Source organism: Tympanuchus pallidicinctus, unplaced genomic scaffold, assembly GCF_026119805.1.
Source record: "Tympanuchus pallidicinctus isolate F22 unplaced genomic scaffold, pur_lepc_1.0 scaffold11, whole genome shotgun sequence".
Lineage (NCBI taxonomy): Eukaryota > Metazoa > Chordata > Aves > Galliformes > Phasianidae > Tympanuchus > Tympanuchus pallidicinctus.
This window is the reverse complement of record NW_026294627.1, coordinates 4812341-4831888: the sequence shown is the minus strand read 5'-3', so window position 1 is coordinate 4831888 and position 19548 is coordinate 4812341. Positions and strand designations below refer to the sequence as shown.

The 19548-nt window shown below is 36.8% G+C and overlaps 1 protein-coding gene across 20 annotated transcripts in view; it reads right to left on the bottom strand.

Moving 5' to 3' along the window:
• DLG2 (discs large MAGUK scaffold protein 2) overlaps positions 1-19548 on the bottom strand; it is a 986929-nt gene that overhangs the window by 192141 nt on the left and 775240 nt on the right. For all 20 annotated transcript variants that reach the window (XM_052669729.1, XM_052669569.1, XM_052669635.1 and 17 more), the window contains one exon: positions 10780-10882. In XM_052669729.1, coding sequence (XP_052525689.1) covers positions 10780-10882 — 103 coding nt within the window. The remainder of the gene's footprint in view (positions 1-10779; positions 10883-19548) is intronic.

Below are 19548 nucleotides of genomic sequence, written 5' to 3'. Positions count from 1 at the left end.
CTAATCCCACAACACGCTTTTCTGATCATTAACAGTGGCTGAACTGGTCAACAAAATAATCGAAAGAGATCTATGTAAGATAAAGTCCAGAGTTAGTGCCCAGAGACCATCAGAATCCACCTGTTCTCATTCCCAGTGCCATCATCTGTTCATTACAATTTGATTTTGATTTTTTGTAAACACAGACTATATAACTTTACATTTTTTGCTGACTCTAACCCAAGAACAGTAAGAATGGGAACTCTCTTCTGGAAGTAAGAATTGAGATAGGCTCACAAGCTGATGGGAAGGATTGCTAGCATCCCAAGAGGATATCTAACACTAATTTGTTTTCCTCTACAAAGGGGCTGGATTTCAAAGACAGATGCAAACTTCAGAGCATCTAGCAGAGATGCTGAGCATATTACTCCAGGAAAAACTAAGGCTACACTACTCTTGGAACACAACAAGCTAGACTATCTAAGTTACAAGGAAAACTTTGCACACAAAAATACACATATAACATAACGAAGGTGTAAAAAACAACAAAAAAACAACATTGAAAGCTATTGGAGGAAAAAAACCAAGCAAGCTTGTTGTCTGTCACCATTATCAGAATGACAAAAATTTAGCAAGTTTCATAAAGTTCTGGTGGGGATGGACACCACCATCTGCAAAGCAAGCCCTGTCCTGATCTGCACACATGATTTATTATCACATAAAGATATCCTGAGTGCTGAGTAGTTATATTTGCAAAAGCAGCTCATGAGTTTGACAGTATCACTTTTGGAAGTCCAATTTAGACAAATATAAGTATCCAGATTTAGTGAAAAGAAAAATAAGATCAGAAAAGGCTTTGTTGATTCTCTTTAAGACATACACGTTACGTGCAAGGTGAAATAACCCACTTGACTCTTAACACAGTGTTACACATTTCTTTGCTTACTTGTTGCTGCATGAAGCAGCAATTAAATTCAGCGTTTACAAATCTTCAAGCTGGCCAAGTCTGAATTTTTCACACAATTCTGAGCTGATCTGCATATTTTAATCCAAACGCAATATTCTGGAAGGGGTAGAAATAATTATTACTACTTTGGTTAGTCTCACAATTTTCCTCTATAATCTACAGAATTAGAAATATGGCACCAATTGCTTGTTCTGGAAGGTTTGTTTTAGAAAGTCATCAGAAATTACTTTTGAAGTCCACACTTAACCTACGTAGTATGATTAATCTAAATTTCTACAAGAAGTGATCATTCACATAATTCAGCAGTACAGCAGATCAGGATACTTCTATTTTGGAGTTTAACTCTGAAAACTTTTCTTTGGAAATATTAACTGTAATATCTCAGAAACCATCATCCACCATGAAACAAGGGGAATAAAAAAAGTAGTTATGTTGAATAGGTACTAATACTTTTAAAAGAAAATGGATTTTCAAGTCAAATTATATATATTATATATTTTGTTCATACATAAATGATGTTGTATCTTTAAAGGCTTATTCATATTGAATTCTGATTTTTATATATACTTGTATGCATATTTGAATATTGCATTTAATTCTGCTTTTATGTAAGCATCTAAATTAGTGAATGGTAGCCCATAGGAGTGAGGGAGGATAAAATTAAGGATTCTATGCATCTTCACTGCATTGATTACACAAGTTTTTCTTATTCAAAATATATATTATACAGTTTTTTTTTGAAGTTGACATGACAGACAAAATTTTTTCAGTGGCTCTTCAGTTAAGAAAGTACTGAAGATTGACAATGCAGTCTACATCTGCTTCTTATTTCTCTTGTCAGCTGCCAGGTTAGCAGCCTCGTCAAAGAAAATACTGTAAGAAAGAATGACATAGATCAAAATCATAGAAGAAGGAGTATTTATTGTGGAGGTGGCTCAGGTAGTAAAGATTTCCAGACTCAATAAATCATTTCATCTCAAGCACAGCTTTAGTTTGTGACCAGATACTGTATAGCTTCGTGCTTATCCTCCACAGACACAGTGTAAGAACGTGTGGCATACGACAGCTGGGAATGAATCCACTGAAGGCATCCAATGCATCTCTTAAAATCTGGCCCTGGTAACCCCAAATTCCAGGCTCTAATACCTGGTGTGCCCATATGTTTGTGCGTGCTCAAATGAGCAAAATGCTACTCATTGGCATTTCTGTGCTTCAATTACCTATCCATTCAGTGCACCCACAATCAGTGTCTGTACTTTCATTAGGTATCTCTCATGGTATCACTCTCAGTAAACAGAGATGAGAGGCAGGAATGCACACACAGCAGGGTGTTTACTGGTTTTGTTTACTGCTGTCAGTGAAGGAATTAAAAATGCGGCGCCTGTGGGGGCAGCACTGAGAGATCTTCTATGTAACCCTTTCCTCCTGCTTAAATAAATTCTGCTTTGTTATTTATTTCTCACATTCTGCCATCGCTCTCACCCAGAGGCAGAAACAACAAATCAACTGATTTACCTAAAAGTCAAAATAAAATTAAATATATTACCTTTAAATCTCCTATCTGCCTTGAAAATCTCACTTCTGTTAATTTTACACCAGAATCCCCATTTTAAGTTGTCGGTAATTTTACCATTTTTTCTCCCTCCATCAAAATGATTGCACTAATTTGCCTCAAAAGTAATTCCTGAGAGAAAGTGTTGTCTAGTGACCAAAACAAAGGGCACAGTGCTCAAAGAATTTATTTCTGGTTCCATTAGCAGTTCAGCTGGTGAGCTGGGGAAGCAACTCCAGCTCTGCATAACACTTTTCCAGGAGCCACTTCCCAGGGATGTCAGAAAAATTTAACTCATAGATGGGCTTGGGTTGGAATGGACCTCAAAGATCATCCAGTTCCAACACCCTGACATGGGCAGGGCTGCTGACTGCTAGATCAGGCTGCCCAGGGCCCCATCCAACCTGGCTGTAGCTTTCTATAAACAATAAACAAGTGATGCTGAAGGTAACAAAAAAGCAAAGCATCAAGCTCAACCATGTATTTGCAAAAATCCAAAAATCAGTCAGAGAAAGAAGGTAATACTATTAGAGTATAAAGTTGGAAAGAAATATGAGCCCCTGAAATACATACAGTGTGAAAGAATGTTACTGTGAAAGATCCAACATAGCAAAAGTGTTGGTAGAATTTACTGCTTAAAAAGTAGAAAAGAAAGAAGACACAAAACATATGCTTTTTTAGATAGAATACATTTGTTCTAAATGAAAAGCAGTTAGGCACTAGAAGAAGAAAGGGAATGGGAGAACAAGGAATTATTCCAAAGCCAGTATATAGCAATGAACGAGAGATGCAAGTTCTTGTTTTCAGTGTAAGGTCAAAAATAAGAATTCCAGCCCAGTGAACTCTAAAAAAAGGGAAAGAAATTAGAAGAAACTACAATCCGTACTTCAGAGTAAAATTAGCAGCTGCAAACATAACAGCTGTTACAAAATAAATGGACGCTATTTGGGTTCTGAATGAAACTAACTTGTGACTTTATGGTTATCTCATTAAAACAGTAAGAAGGGGATATTAATGAGATTCATCAATTGCTAACAGAAAATAATTTATAATCTCCACTATGAGGTTTTAACAGATAGACTGTTTTTGTGTATAAAATTAAGCAGATAAAGATAAATATGAACAATGAGAAACTAAGCAGACTGCACTAAGTGAAGTTCAAATGGAAATACAGGAAACAAGCCATCATGACTTCAAGCTTTCACATGTGAAATGAAAACAAGAAAAGACAAGTTTGAAGGGAAATCTCATTTTCCATGCACTACTTCTTAGTGCTGACACAGACAACTTTAAAGAATATACTATTTAAGGAAATGTAAAGCTTCTTGATAGAAACAAGCTAAATGTGATTAAATTATGAAATAAGTACTTAAAATGAAACATTTATGAAGATGGGCATGGAGCAAGTCTAGGAGCCTATATGGGAGCAGCAATTGCAATCTAGCAGACTGTTATGGTCACATTTCCCACATACCCCAAATCATAGCATTTAGATGACAAAAGCTTAAAGCTTCAAGTAATATCATCAGTATTAATGGATCTGCTGGAAAACATTAAGAAAATAAATTAAATCCATAACTTTTTTCTGACACAGTAAGTGTTGGTTATTGTACTCAAAGCAAAAAGTGATGAAAAAATAGATTTTTAAAAAGCATGTCATTCAATGCTGGGTGAAGCACACTCCATTACGGCGCTGAGAATGTGATTTTTAGTTTGCAGAGGAATTAAAATACGAAGTTTCACGTGTCTCAGGAGCATCCTACAAAGATGTGATTTTAAAAGAGCCTCTGAGGAACCCTAGAACCACCTTGCTCTCTTCAGCACTCGCAGGCAGAGTCACACAGGGACTACAGCTAACCACATGGAACCACAGAACGCATTGGGTTGGAAGGGACCTTGAAGACCACCCAGTTCCAACCTCCTGCTGTGGGCTGGTTGCCTTGGCCCCATCCAACCTGGTCCCGAGCACCTCCAGGGATGGAGCATCCACAGCTTTTCTTTTTTGTGAGCCTGTGCCAGGGCCTCACGATTCGCTGAGTATATTCTCAGTAACATATGGTATTAGATGCAAAATCTGTATCTAGTCTACCTGTCTTACATGGCCATTTACCACAGCTGCATTTACAACATCAGAAGTAACAAAAGCAGCAAACTCTAATCACAGCATCCAACTGTGCTCATTAACTACTGACGTAACCTCAAGCACTGAAGGATTAGTGTAAGTGCCAATTGTAGTTTGGAGATTACAAATAACATTTCCTCTCATCTGATATAACATCTGAAGTTCTGTGTTGCAGCCGCACGATACTGCAAAATACCTTAAATTATATAGAAACCTCTGGTTCAAAGAAGCAGCTTGTTGCTCAGAGAACTTCTGCACTCCTTTCAAAGAACGATGTGTTAAAAAATATTAGGAAAACTAATTTTCTGGCATCTTCTGCAGGCTGGCTAGGCTGTCATCACTGGGCATTTCATGGAGAGTCAGGAAGCAGAGGGTTGACATTTAACAGCTGGAGAAAAGAGCCTACAGTTCTGTAATTTGGTTAAGAAACAAACCCACATCAGTTAATAGGGAAAGCTGGAGAGTTTGAGACACCACTGTAAAAAGGAGCCCTGACACTGCTGCCTGAATGAGAGTGCAACCTCCAACAAAGCTGATTCTGGTCCGGTGTCAACTATTATCAATAAGTTAGGATCTGAAAATACAACTCCAGCGTGCAACTGACATCTCTGATGCTATTAAGTTAAAAACCAACCAACCAACTGAAAAAAAACCTAACTCTCAGACAAGAATTGCAACGTGTCCTGTATATACAGCCCTAATGTCCAGCTTCCTGTGCATTTGTATGATTTCTTCCTCCTAAATTCTCCTATCTTAAGAAATGCACAACAGTATTCTCTCACTGAGCTTCAGCAACATAACCAAAGAAACATGCATCTAAGCCTTTGCTTTTATTAATCTTTACAGCAAGGATGTATTCCAGCTAGATGAGGAGAGTATTTGTCAAGCCCCTCCTGTCATCTTCACTATGTCCTTGTCCCTTCTTTCCTGTTTCCTTAAGCTGACACTGTTGGAAACATGATCCTCAGCAAATGGACCTTTGGTCAGATCCTGCATAGTCTTTTCTAGCTTATGTTATATTTTTTAGTATGTGTGCATGAAATATAATCTTAATGTCTTGCATTCTTTGGTAATTAGATACAGGGATTCTAGATGAAAGCCAACTGCTGTAATGCAGTTTTATCCACATATTAGTTTTCAACAGCCAAGTAAAGGGGCCTTTAATATGAGTGTTCACATTTCAAAGTAGAGAGGAAATCTATAGGAAGCAAATAAATACAAATATTTATTCTTCCCACATATTTTGTAACTACCTTATTTCTGTAGCACTTGAAACAAAACTATGTGTGACAGCTTTAACAAAGCAGGAGATAAACACTTATATTTTTCAGGCAGGAAAAGAGAATGAAATGGAGGTAGGAGCTAAAAATCATCCCCAAGTGCTCAGAAAGAGATCTGCAGGAGTGAACTCTGGATTTTTACTCTCAGATTTTAAAAAGAACAGGCTTCATGCATCAGTAGTTCTGAGGAAGGCATAAGGCAAGGAGCACACTTTCTAAAAGCCATTGCAGCTTATTGAAGCTACAACACACTATGCGTGCCTCAAAGGCTTAGGAACAAAAGAACAGAAAGGTGAATTTATTACCACTGCAGCCACAGGATGCTTATAACTCTAAATACAGCTCTCCAGTGATTTCCACAGCTCATGTCTGCAGAGACAGACACAGCCCATCACAGCATCTCTCTGTTACTGGCTTCCCAACCAAATCTCAGTGACACTGAGCAAGCAACCAACAGCTCACTCAAAAGGTGATAAAGCAGGAATTCACTTATTGTAACTACTCTTTAACTTCTTCATTGTCAGTTGGTCTAATTAAGGTTTAACTGATGAATGTTTTCCCTATATGCACGCTGTTAAGAAGGTAAGTTCATTGGCTTGCTTGAAAGATTGAGATCACCTGGAACTTCTGACTGGTTTACCACCTTTCCAGGGAGGGCTGTGAAGGAATAGCTGCAGTGAGACTGCAATGTATCACAAGGCAGCTTGCAGACCAATGACACCAAGTATTTAGCAAAAGTCTTAAGGCTGAACTCTATCCCTTTTACAGTGCTCTAATGGGAAAGAATGAGGAAACAGGAAGAAATGTGGATATTTGAGGCAAAGATGTGCACTAAAGCTTTATAGCAGGTTCAGGGAGAGTTCAGTACTCTGCCCAACTCTCAAACTGTGTCTTACAGGACAATTCATCTCTATTTTACCTTAAATTCATCCTTTAGTTCATCTTTAGTATTTTAGTTTCACTGATAAAATGCATTTTTTCTTGACTCCATCTATACTGGGCTATAATCTGCCACTCTTGCCTAAAATCAAAATATGTCCTCTGTAAAAATGTGGAAATATAAAAAGTGCTTCCCTTTGTGGTATATATTCCCATTTTAATTTCTAATTATTTGATTAATATAGAGAGCACTGCTCTGCCCTGTGATGACGAGTCACAAAGCAGGGAGAAGAGCAAAACTGCTTCCAAGAAAACTAAAAATCGGAGAGCCAGGTTAATTTGGAGGGACAGGTTCCTTTTATAATTTTTTTTTTCATGTTAGGGTTTGGTCCTTGAATTCTCTTTAATTTCATTTCAGACACGTGCAGAACGCATGAGCTGCACATGAATATGAAAAAGCCATCTTTTGAAGCCTGCAGGTCTGTGTGCTTATTTCGAATACACACATAAACCTCCCTATGAACTACACTCGCAATAATAATTAGCAGTTAGGATGCTCAGTGTTAGTAGACCATCATTTACTCCATACATGATAACAGTACATGTATTATTTTCAGTTTTTAAAATACAAGTAAGAAATGACTCAAAAGCCCCACTTTCTGGCCATTGTTCCTACAGCTATAACCATGTACTCTCACTGCTGAGCTCTGATTTTTTAATATTGCTTCTAATAAACTTGCCATAAACAATTTCATTTAATTTGCATTTGTTTGGACTTTCTCTTTTGTCTCTTCTGTTTTTTTGGAGAGACGAGGGAAATACAGACAGTGAATGTACATGAAGAGAACAGGAATTAAGGAGCAGAGGAACTGATGAGAAGTTTTCAGTTCTTTATGATAACCCTAGCAGTTCCATTCATCTCCTTGTCATGCAAATAACTGCTTGCATATCCCTTTGTTTACTATGTATGTACATTTTTACAGAACTTTCTCTTACTTCCAAGCACTTTTATCTGAGGAACACGCAGCACGTTTCAGATAAAGAACAGCCATATTACATTTTATGTGTTAGTCTCTGCATTAGTTTATGCCAGATAGAACATGAAACCCAGGTGCCTCAACATCAAGAGGAAGAGCTACTCAAGTTGATGGCAAGCGCTGGATTGTTGCAGGACTTGCAGTTCTCATGAGATTGGCTGCCAAATGTATACACATAACTGTGAAGGAAGTTCTTTTGAGGCTTAGATAAACATTTGACTGTTTGAAACAAGGAAAGGAAAATGCAAACGTTGAAATTTATTTCTACAGTATTATCCTCATCTTCTTCCCACAGCTAAGAAAATCATTTTGTTGTGGATGCTTTGTAATATTGCCAAGATAAATATGCTGTAGGCTTTTCTTAACAGCAGGAAAACTACATTATTGGAATGTAAGCTTTTCCATTTAATTCCTAATCATCAGGTGTATTATATTATTGCCTGCTACTTAAATCATTACCACTTAGTACCTGAAATATCAATAGCTAAAGATTTCACCAATTGCTTTCATTTGCAACAAGATCTAAAGCCTTACTAAGCCAGAAAAAAAAAAAAAAAAAAAAAAGATATTGGTTCACATTTCTATGGCTATTCCTTGCTCTCCAAAAAAAACACCCAAAGCCATAGTAAAAACAACTCAGCACTTCCCACATGGAAATGGAAAAATCAAACTACTTAGGTGCTTTGCCAGTTTTGAAAACATTTTAAAATGAGGAGCCCCTGAAAGAAGCACAACTGTACAGTTTTAAGGTCTTTTAAGACTGTTTCAATAAATGCTTCAAGAAAGGTAGAGTGAATAGTATAAATAGTGTAAATTACATAGAAAGGAGAAATAAACTGTGCCAGGTCTTTGAAATAAAACAAATATTTATGCTGATATAAAATGCCTGCCTCTCTGTATGATCTGTAAAACGGTAAGTAATTTTCTGTGTAGGCTACTTAAACAGCACTGTAAAATGTTTCGTGTTCCTTTGCTGCTAGGGATTTTCTTAAGAGAGAAAAACTTCATCTCATGTCTTTGTCTGCACAGCTAAATTAAAATGCAGTACGTCAGCAGTCAATACAATAAGCTGGATGGTTACCGACAGTTTACCTGATAAAAATCAATCATTTCCTACAAAAAGGCTGACTTTGGTCCCTGTTCTTCCAGTTCTCTTCAGTGTATCTTCAGTGTTTTGGGTCAATCAAAAACTGGCTGTGGTTTGCTGACAGCTCATGTGGTTGGGACTAGTCTGCCCTCAACAGGGGTTTTGGGGAATGGAGTAGCTTTACAGGAAAAAAATGAATGAATATGTAATATAATACTTGGTGTGTGTCGTCACTGTCATTTGAATTGCATGTTCACTAAAACTGAATTTGACATAGTACAGATCTGGTAGAATATAGAGGAGCATCACGTCAACTAGAAATTCATATATAATAGGAAAAATCTGACAAGTAATGCATGCTTTGTGTATTAACAGTAGCTTAGGACAACTCTGAAATGCCAGTGATTGCTACAAGCAGTCTGACACCATGGTGATAATTGCAGTTTAATATCACTAGACAGCAAACATGACTGCCACAGCTAATGGGAACATGGCTGTATTCAGAACCCGTGTGGATAGCTATCTGTCATGGAATTGCTTTTCAGTGCTTTTTCTCTAAAATAGCTCAGATTATTGCTTATGCATTTATATACAAATACATTCTGTTTATTTAACTAAGGATACATATTTGAGATTCCATTTGCTCTCTCTGCACATTTCTTAGCATGGCCTAATTTATTCTGCTTGGTGACTCAAGTGCAGATAAGCCATAAACTGATGCACGATACCAGATCTCCAACACAATTGCAAGTTTGAGAAATACCAGCTGTTTTTGTCTGCTATTATTGGGACTCAGAGAAACAGAAGAAGGTATCATGTTGCATAAACTCTGGCAGTAGTAATTCATCTCCCCTTTGCCTCTGAAAAATCTGCCAAGCCGAACCTGCTATTAGAACTGTACTGCTTCACCTGAGACCTTAATGTTCCCTAGGCACGGTGCAATTAGGCAGAATTAACCACTTGTGTTTGCAGGCTGTAATGGGACTTCTAAATTTAGCTAGAACTATCTACTGAAAACTGATAAAGTGGTACCAGCATGTCTTCACAGACACCTGTACGTGTAAAATTCAGCCAAGCAATGTTTCACAGTGACAGCCAATGTAGAGAAAAATTGTATTTTGCTTCTATCAGAAAGTAATAGTCCTTTCATGAAATCCTCCACAGTCCTGAATAGTTGAATCAGGAAAGCTCATGGACAAAGGTAGAGAGTTCTCTCACTTAACTCTGGACTCACAAAATTGATCAAACCCACTGAAACTAGGTTAAATGCTAGAAAGCTAAATTTTTTACATCAAAATCTGGATGAGGTAAATCACAAACTCAATTCTCTTATATTTTGCTAACTTCCTTATTGATGCTTTTATTTAAAAAGCAGTGATTTTCTCTCATAAATACTTATTGTCTGGACTAATTTTCCTGGAAGCAGAAGGACACAGTCACGTAGTAGAGAGACTCTATGCAATTGGTAGGAACAGTTAATCTTTGCTTAATTCCAACCCGGCTGTCTGAAGCAGACTCAGATCTTCCTGGCATTTGTGCTCATGCTTAGCTTTTGCACTATCTGTCTCCAGAAAGAAAATAGACAAGAATGTAGAACAAGCAGTAACAAAAATAAACTGATAGCTAAGTATTGAATACTTACTACATGCACATTTAAAGATCGTTCTTATAGTTGCATACAGTGTTTTTAAAAGCAAAGTCTGTGAGAAAAATAGAGTAACTTCTTATGACTAGAATTGCCACTTGAATTTTCAGTCCAGATGATTTCTGATGATAGCTGGGAAAAGCACTGTCTACACCAGCCTCATCCTTTCGAATGGGTTAATTTATGCACTTATCTTTTACCATATGTCTCTAAGTTTATTATTTTGCTTACCCTCCGGCTGGTATTGTGCTATGATTGTTACCGTCTGCCCTGCTCCCTTGAGTGCAGCTGCAGCCTGCTCGTGGGTAGCACCTCGAAGATCGATGCCATTCACCTACAGAAGGAATGCAAACAACAGATCTGAGTAGTTTGACACTAGACAGAAAGACCAAGGTTTTTATTTAAACACCTGATGCTTGCTCAGATGCAAAAGTGAAGGTACAAACTCAGAAATGCAGAGAGGATACTATGACTGCACATGAGGATCTGCACTAATATGGCACACACTGGTGTCCCTATTTCTATAATTCCTCTGTCATTCTTATTATTTGATCACCTCTTTTGGGGTTTTCTCCTCTATTGAGTTTATTTTTGATGGCCTCCTAATGAATTTTTCTTTTTTTTTAAATATAAGGTTTAGAGTAAATTACAGTGTTGGAGAACATTGCAGGCAAAGAAACTGCTCCTTCAGCCAGACCTTGAAAACCCATTCTGTAGCTTCAGGGAAACCTGGAAATACATGAAGCAACTCTAACCAAAAAACACTGATCAGAGAACTTAGAGAACTGAAATTTGAGCAACCTTTTTTTTCTCCTGTTGCCTAGAAATATAGCCCTATCTTGCATGGAGCTGTGAGCAGGGAGAGCTTTGCTACCTCTTCCAATCTGACATCAGTAGGTATTTTCATGGAGCCTCTCTAATTTCATAGAATCAATTGAACTGGAAGGGGCCCTTAAAAGTCATCTATTCCAACTCCCCTGCAATGAGCAGGGGCACCTACATCTCCATCAGCTGCTCAGACCCCAGTCCAACTTCACACACTGAATATCTCCAGGGATGGGGCATCCACCATCTCTCAGGGAAACCTGAGTGCCTCACCACCCTCACTGTAAAAAACTTCTTCCTTACATCCAGTTTAAATTTCCCCTCTCTTACTTTGAAACCACTTCCCCTTGTTTTATCACAACAAACCCTGCTACAGAGTCTGTCCCCTTCTTTCTTACAGCCTTCCTTTAGATGCTGGAAGGCCACACTCAGATATCCCTGGAGCTTTCTCTTCTATAGGCTGAACAGCCCCAGCTCTCTCAGCCTGTCCTCGTAGAGGAGGATTATCTAATGTTTATATTGTGCTGCATGAGCAGTGGAAGTTTAACAGAGTTCTCAAAGTAGGGAAACCATTCCAAAAGTATGGGATAGCTTTAAAACTTTTTTGATTTGTAGATGTGGAGTTAAATGCTTTGTCAGCAGCATCCCAAAGAAGAGACAGATTTGATGTATAAGATTATTAAATGCTCCAGTAATGTGAATCTTGCTTTCCAACAGGGCTGTTACTGTTTGGCTGTAGTGAAGTATTTGTGGTTATTTAATGCATTTGCTTTATTTATTTATTTATTTATTTATTTATTTGACTTTCCTCCTCACTTTTTAAAGATTTAAACATCATAACATTTCAGTGAAGAACAAGAAACATTTGGCACACAAACATCAGCAGGACAGAAATCCATTTCCAATTGCTCAGGAAAAGAAAGGAGAAAACGAAAATGAAGTAAAGGGGTAAAAAGAGGGTGATGTCATAGATTTTGTGGCAAAGAGACCTTTTTTGTTATTTTTATCAAATACTGAAACAAAATGGCTAAGAATTTACTGAAAATATGAGGTTAATTTTATTTAGATTTTGACAACATTTCAATTGTTGCAAAAATAAATCTTATTACATAGAAGTTTAAAAATTACAGCTGTTCATTTATTTTTATCAACTATGTTTTCAAACTGTGTTTTCAAACTGGCCTGTTTTATCTTGCTGTCTTTCACTAAATCTCAGAGAACCTGATCTATCTATCTATCTATCTATCTATTTATTTATTTATTTTGGTTGAACACATATTTAATTATTATTTACATGAAAAAAGTATCACAGAAAAACAGAATGGCCAGGGTTGGAAGGGACCTCAAGGACCATGAATCTCTGCCACATGCAGGGCCACCAACCTCCACATTTAGTACTAGACTGGGCTGCCCAGGGCCCCATCCAACCTGGCCTTGAACACTCAGGGATGGGGCATCCACAGCCTCTCTGGGCAGCCTGTTCCAGCACCTCACCACTCTCTCTGTCAAGAACTTGTAGTAGTCTTTACTGATATGTGAAAACTATTTCAAATATTAGACTTTGACAATCTTATGTGTGATAGTAGTTATCTAAAAACACTAGATTCCAAGAAGATTGCATTATGCCATAGAACTGCTGACTAAATGCAGATATGTAATTGTCTAGCTGAGCTTTCACATTTCTGAAAACATTATTCTATAAGACCTAAAGATTTGCTTATTAGACTTGTATAACAAATACAATCTTCTATAGTTTTTTCTTTTTTTCTTGATAATAATGAAGGAAAAAAAACACATTTTTTTTCCTAAGCAATTAATCTTTCATTCCCCCAAATACTTTTTAAGTTTCACAATTTGATGATCACTTAATGTTTCCCCATTATATTTGCAAAATGGATTTCTTCTCATTCCTTTAAAAAAAATATAATGAAAAAATGAATTGAATTTCATTTGCGTATATTATTCCAATGTCATTCATAGCTATAGAATATGTAGAACTTTAGAGAAGCATGATCTGTTGCAATCTTTTGTGGTTATAAAAAATGAATATACACTACCTTATCCTCAGATTCAGAAAGGAGACAAGTAAATGTGGAAACAGCATACCAAAACAACATAACCTATTTAAATCTTATCTTACTCATATCCTCGTGAATATTGTATAATGACAATAATGATGTGAAAGAGGAAATGAATTATAAGTTGCCTCACAGAAAAATAAATGAATTTTTGAGCTCCTGTGCCTGTATGTGATTTTCACAGTAGAGGGTATGAATGCCACTACTGTGCTGATTATGCCTGCTTCATCCACACACCTGTCCCTTTGGGGACCCTTTGGGGCAGCACAGGAAGGGCATGGGAGGCAGCACAGTACCAAAGGGAAGGATTTTCAGCAGACAGGAGAGTGGATGACTGATAGAGTATACACAGAGATAAGACACTTTAAGGAACACTGGAGTAGCTGCTACAAGGTAATAGTATAGGCTGGAAGACCACCGTATCTAAATAAACATTGAAAGCAAATATCTGTGACAGAACATAATAATTTTGAGAATAGATATGTATGGATCTCCATGTTGCTACAATCTACCAACTGAAGGTAAGCTGTGACAATTACTCAGTATTTCTATGAAATATTCTGGATTTGCCAAATATTAGTATATTTGGCTTACGTATTTAAAAGCACTATATGCTGATAATCTGATAATGTCTACATTTCTGTTATTTAAGTGTTCAAAATTGATATTATTTTTACAGTTTATATCAAGAATGTGTACAGGAAAGTGAAAATCTTCACTTACAAGTAATTCTCTTATGCCCCTGGAAAGAAATGCTGACCATGAAGCAAATGTAAGATTACAAATTCCACAGTTTCTCCAACAAAAGAGTCCTCATCTTCTAGTTTGAAAACAATGGCTGTGAAAATGCCTGGTGGAATCTTTCAAAAAAATGAACCAAAGGTTCAATAATCCATCAGGACTGTATATGTGAACCTCAAGTTTAGTGGATGGAAAACTAGAAATGGAGTCCTGCAAAAATATTGATATAACATCAACAGAGGAAATAATTGCATACATTCTAAAAGAAGAACTGAGAGAATCAGAGTTTTCAGAGCCACAGAATCATTTATGTTGTAACGAATGATACTGATAATGCCTAAAGACAAGCATAGTGTTATATGTTAGTCTACAACCTCTGTAGAGAACACAAACTTCCACAGATGAGACACAATTTAGACTCTTGCTGTGAAAGCAAGAGGTTTTGTGCCCTACCTTTACTCTGGGATAGCACTGTGACATTTAATGCTGAGCATAGGCACATCAGCACTACAGTTACTCATTTAGTCAGTGCTTTAGTCATAGCTTTGGTGTCTCTAGAGGCCTGATGAGAATCTTGTCTATGTCATGCCATAAAAAAAACTCAGCCTGGAGCTGGTGTCTCTGAAAAAGACAATTTTGAAGCCAAGTTATCTTTAATAATATGCTAGCCTTTTATCTCTGTGATTTTGTTGTTGTTGTTGTTTGTTTTTTTTTTTTTCTTTCTTTTTCCTCAATATCTGGAGTCCTCGAGAGACTCCTGAGAAAGATGCAGTATGAACCGAAGAAAAACATTAAGAAACTTTCCTGAATTCCTGAGCTCCTGAGCTGGGGAGAAGGATATGATGTCACTAGTTAGCATTAGCAGCATTAGAAATCAGTTTGTTTAGTGAGGACTGTAAACTTGTGAAAGCAAATTTCTCTTAAGCAAAACGCGAAACAACTGTGGTGGTCTATAAAAGTTTTATTAACAGAACATCATGCTTTAAAAATCATTAATGAATCATAATAATCTTTCTATAGATAAAAGAATGTATGAAAGGAAAAGAAAGTACATGCTTATTAACAATTTCTACGATCCTCTAGTCCAAATGTCCACCTACCACCAGTACTGCCCACTAAACCATGTCCCTAAGTACTAAATCTACCCTGTTCTTAAAAATCTCCAAGGATGGTGATTCTACTGCTTCCCAGGGCAACTTGTTAAAAAAATAAAAAATATAAAAAAAATAGAGCCACTAAAATAGCAGTTGATTTCTTTCTACCCTTCAGTCCTGTTAGAAGAAATTATTTTTTAGGATGCAGACACTACATATTATAATGACTAAAACTCTCTGAAATCAAGTACACTTTCATATTAGGACATGAGCTGGGATGAATGTCTGGGAAGACTTTCAGGTCTGAGTGGTTGAAATGAAAATAATGTGGAAAAGGAATGTCAGAGATAAAAGAACACATCAATTCTATTTCAGCAATTTTTTTATCAAGACAATAAACAAACTACATAAAAAACACTAAATAAATGAAATGACCTTACTACGCTGGATTGCTAAATAGAGATCTCCTTATAGATACACAACTGCAGAATAAAATCAAACAATTATTGCCTAATTGACAAGTATGAGACTGTTTACGTACTGTATTGTTCACCAATGCCTGTGACAAGATCTCACTATGGAATAATAAATGTTGAAGTTCTAACTTTAATGATTTTTGAATTACCTAGTCTGACTTTAATTCAGTGTTAGAGGAGTAGATACTAACTAAATTTCTGACCTGACAAGTATTGTTTCCCAATATTTAAAAGCAAACATAATCAAGTCCCCAAACTTCTAGTCAAAAAAGAGCATAATCATTTAAGAGCATTAATTCTTCATGAAAGACACAATTAAGTCACACATTTAAATCAAATTCTTACCCTCGGGCCAAAATGAAAAAGAGCTTTCAGAGGGTTACAACTAATATTCTATATTGCCTTTTCCTCTGAAACAGTATCTTAATTGTAACAACTGTGTATAGTGATATATTTGCCTGACCTAATTTAATGGCAATTTAAAAAATCTCATTAAATTACTGCTTTCAAATAATTCATTGTTGTTTACATTAAGAATAATCAGTAAATGAAACAAAATACCAGGAAAAGTTGCAAGTATGAGTAGGAAATTTTAATACATATTAAAAGGTTATGGGCTACAATGCTTTAAGAAGCATTATGCAATAAGCAAAGCAACACTGCTGTTCTGAGCTTGACCGTGTCTTGATGCCCTAGCCTAGAATGATTTTGACTGCACAATTTCCAAAGACTAGCTCCAAAATGATTTTGACATAATGGAAATAAGAAGAGCCTCCAGCTTGTACCGATGTCTGTCTCTTCTGCATGCTGTAGCAAAAAAGTGGTTAGAAAGCTTACAAAAGAAGAGAAGTGCTGCAGTGAAAGATTATGGTTTAAACTGATCTGAATAAAATTATGCAACCGTAGTTCATAGGAATTATACTAATTTTTCTAGCATTCATTGACTCAGTCTAAAACAGTGCTGACTTCATTAAATTCCAAATCACAATCTAAATGAAAGATAAGATTAATATTTTGAATAGCTTATACTCCTGCAAAATTGGAAGAGTTATATTCTATTAAAAATATCTGAATATCCCATATTAACACAAATTGGTTCAGTTCTAAACAGTGTCATTTAAAGACTTGAAACAATCTGGATGTCTTCTGTTACAATAACTAGAGCATGATTCTTATGTAGGTCATTCAAATACAATGAAGACTAGTGAAATATCTATTTTGTTTACTTAAACCATCTTATTTCATGTTCGTACAGTAATTAAATGAACACTTGGAATCTTTTTTTGAGTTGTAAAGGAAAAGGGAATCATACCCCTCCTTTGGTAAGGAAAACATAAAGGAGTTCGTTTCATTTTTTGTTGTTGTTGTTGTTGTTTGTTTGTTTGTTTGTTTTTACTGTCACTTATATTGCACAGTGCTTTTATAGGGTAAATTAAATGGCAAAGAAAGACACTTCTTTACAAGAGAACAATATAGCAGATATTTTTCAAATTGTGATTAAATCTGTTGAAATCAGAACTTCTCACTTTTGAAAAAACAAAGAGAAGCAAACTGAATAAGGACAACTCTTACTTCCAGAATTTCCACTTGTGATGCTAGGTCATCAAGATATGAATAACCATAATCATTTGTCCTAACTTTGCACATGGACTTAAGTATTATCAACTCCTTAACAAGAAAGGAAATCTGAGCTGCATTCTCTAACTGCTTAGTCTTTGGAAACAGTGTATAGAGCACCACTCCTTAGGTGATGGAAACAAGATATTTTAGCAAGGCTAACTGCATTGGAAAATGAGCTTAGTTATTATCTGTTCTGAACACAATTAGGGAAGTTCCTTCACAAGCAGGTGGCATAATCATCCTACACAGTGGTTCACACCACTTCCACAACTGATACAATCCAGTGGAAAAGACAGGAGTTCTAAAAAATTCATGCATGTTGCCAGAGTGACAAGGCACTGAAATGGTCTGCCCAGGCAGGTGGTGGAATCGCCTTCTCTGCAGGAGTTCAAGAAACATTTAGATGTTGTACTGGGTGACATTGTTCAGTGAGGAAATATAGGTGGTAGGTGGACGGTTGGACTGGATGCTCTCGGAGGCTTTCTCCAATGTCGGTGATTCTGTGATTCTACGAACCATTACCGCCCGCTGCTGGACAGCAATGCGCCTCAGCGAAGAGCGGCTCACACTGGGCAGCGCAGGATGGTGCGCTCAGCACCACGGACAGCTCCGGCCATGGGAGCTGACGCAGCACTTTTCTCACGGCCCAGCTTTCCTTCTTGCACATTTTCAGGCTCTTTCTTTCGCTTTTCTCTCACTTCTCTCATTTCTAACCTTTTCCATGCCTACATTTTAATTTTTTTTTATTATTATTATTTTATTTTTAAATGGCCAGTGAAAATAGCAGAATTTGGATATGCTAGTACAGTGGTTCTGTAACACTGAACTCCAATGAAAGTATAATACTGTGTTCTCCTTCACTCTTTTTATGGGCCAGCACTTTCAGTGACCTTTTCAATTTTTCTTGTCTTGCTACCTTAGAATTACGAGTTTTGCCTCAAGTGCGTTGGTATTTATGGTCTGGTGAGCTTGGCATTCTAGAGGCAAGTTCTCTGTCTGGAAAACAAGGAATACTGTGGGGATACAAGCTATATCATTTAGTATGCATTTTCCTGCCAGTGAAACCAGCTGAGAGTGGTATCAAAGCACTGCATCTTTGAAGCAGGAATAAATATTGTGGTACTGAAGTGGTATCTTGCACACACTGCTGTTTACAGTAGGCACCAACAAGCTTTATGACTCACCAGGCTGCCTGAATCATTCCAAATGGTAACTGTTAAGCCTATAGCCTGAGTCAAAGATTTACATTTTAACCCAAACTGTACAGAAGTTTTCCTTATAGAAGAGCTGCTTTTGTGAATGATGCCAGATTGGCAAATTGTGGGACTAAAATATTTCCACTGAAAACAATTACTGCAGTGATAGTTTAAAAGCCATATCCTCTCTGTTAACTCAGAATTTCTTGAAACCTCTTTAAATTGGGTTTGAAATAAATGGTAGGATGGGAAAATGACGCACAGGCTCATTGGGTCCTGAATGGACATAAAACTTGTTTCAGTACATAGCTACCACCTATTACCAGCTGGAACTGATGTCATCACACAATTATGAGGTGACCAATAGCATTTTATCTCATTGCTGAATGGTCCATATGAAGACATACAGTGTTTTCGTATTCACACAACTTCTACTATGAATAAAAAATATCATATACGAATATCACAATAGCTAAAAGCACAGGTTACAATTTATTAACTATTTAAAATACATTGTCCCACTTGGTCACTCAAATACCCTTATATTTCTGCCATCAGCTAGACTCATGGATCTCAATAGTGTCATCTCTTCACCAAAGGTCTGCCTTCACATATTCACTCTTCTTTACAACTACTATCTTCCTACTCCAAACTGATAAAATATCAAATTGCTCCTCCTCCCTCCTACAGCTTTAACTTTACACATGACTGCTACTTTCAATTCATTTTCCTAACTTTTGGAATTAATCCTCTTCCTGCCTAACTGCATTTTTAGCACTTGGATTTTCTTGTCTCCTGCTCTCATCCTGGGTCATTTAGGAACCCCCTTAATGGTAGCAGGTATTGTATATACCTTTGTTTCCACATATTCCTAAGAGGATTGATTCCTTCCAGAATATGGATATAGCTGAACTGTCATTGATTAATCTTGCTTATAATGCTACAATGTTCTTGTTTCACATCAAACTAT